This window comes from Fukomys damarensis, unplaced genomic scaffold (genome assembly GCF_012274545.1).
Source record: "Fukomys damarensis isolate Sample0158 unplaced genomic scaffold, DMR_v1.0_HiC HiC_scaffold_34601, whole genome shotgun sequence".
In the NCBI taxonomy this organism is placed as follows: domain Eukaryota; kingdom Metazoa; phylum Chordata; class Mammalia; order Rodentia; family Bathyergidae; genus Fukomys; species Fukomys damarensis.
This window is the reverse complement of record NW_022935513.1, coordinates 1-1,218: the sequence shown is the minus strand read 5'-3', so window position 1 is coordinate 1,218 and position 1,218 is coordinate 1. Positions and strand designations below refer to the sequence as shown.

Sequence of the window (1,218 nt, the reverse complement as noted above, 5' to 3'; positions counted from 1 at the left end):
CTGGGCAGGGGATGTGGATGGGTGGCCTGGCCGCCCTGACACTTCGCCTGTGCGGTCCTCAGGATCTGGTGAAATCCCACCTCATGTTTGCGGTCCGGGAGGAGGTGGAGGTGCTGAAGGAGCAGATCCGGGACTTGGCGGAGCGCAACGCGGCGCTAGAGCAAGAGAACCGCCTGCTGCGCACCCTGGCCAGCCCGGAACAGCTGGCCCAGCTGCCCTCCTCGGGGCTCCCCCGCCTCGGGCCCCCTGCACCCAACGGCCCCTCCATCTGAGCCTCCTGTGCCTCACAATGTGCCTTTGGGGCTGCCATGGCCGCAGGGCCTTGTGCCAGCTGCCTGCCCCCTCTTCCTATGCAGCTTTAATGCCCCCTGATCCCAAGGATTGGGAGTGCAAGGCTCAGCAGTGGCCTGTGCCCCCCTCCCTAGCCCGGTCTCCCCAGTCCCAGGCTTGAAGGAGGAGGGAGGGCTCAGCATGGGGCATGGATGGATGGCATCCCCTCCGCGAGCTTGCTCGAGCCAGTGATTGATGCCAGCCCCTCCCGCCCAGGCGTCAGGGTTCTGGGCCCCCAGCAGTAGGTGGTTAGGAGGAGGGGCTGCAGGCTTCCTGGTGGACCCCTCCTTGACCTTATTCGCCCAAAGTGTCCCCTGCACTGCCCAGGAGAGGGCATATGGACAGTATCCGGAAGTTCTGGGATTCAGGTTGCTCTTAAAATAATAATTATAATTACAAAATCTGAAGAAACTTGAACTTGGAGGTGGGCGTGCTTTTGCTTTCTTCCAGACCTGTGAGGGGGCGGTGCCAGTACTGTGAGCCTGCCTGCCCGGGCTGGGATGGTTCGGAGTGGTGGAGACAGAGTGGTCAACAGAGGGACAGGAGACGGAATCCAGAGGTGCAGGTCCTGGGAAGGGGCAGGCAGGGGACAAGAGTGGGGGGCAGAGAAACAATGAGGCCTGTGGCCAGGGTGCTGGATCCACCCTCAGCTTCCCAGCGAGCCCCCCATTCCGCGGCTGGATCCTGGTGGCTGCTGGGGGCGGGGCGGGGGTCCTCAATGGGCCCCTTGTCTCCAGCCTGGGTGCGAGCCAGGCTCCCGGGCACATGGTGCCCTGCCCAGGTCTGGCTGGCCACAGTGGCTTCCACCCCCAGCTGGCTGAGGACCGCCCTCCAGGGAGCAGGCTCCTCCCTGGCAACCTGGGCTCAGTCCAGGCCAGGCAGAGAGCA

At 64.3% G+C, this 1,218-nt stretch overlaps 1 protein-coding gene across 1 annotated transcript; it reads left to right on the top strand.

The window, feature by feature from the left end:
- Positions 1 to 15: 15 nt before the first annotated feature.
- On the top strand, positions 16 to 1,186 carry LOC117284957 (TSC22 domain family protein 4-like). Its single transcript, XM_033760641.1, has one exon. The coding sequence runs from the start codon at positions 18 to 20 to the stop codon at positions 270 to 272; it is 255 nt and encodes an 84-aa protein (XP_033616532.1). The 5' UTR covers positions 16 to 17; the 3' UTR covers positions 273 to 1,186.
- The last annotated feature ends 32 nt before the right edge of the window (positions 1,187 to 1,218 follow it).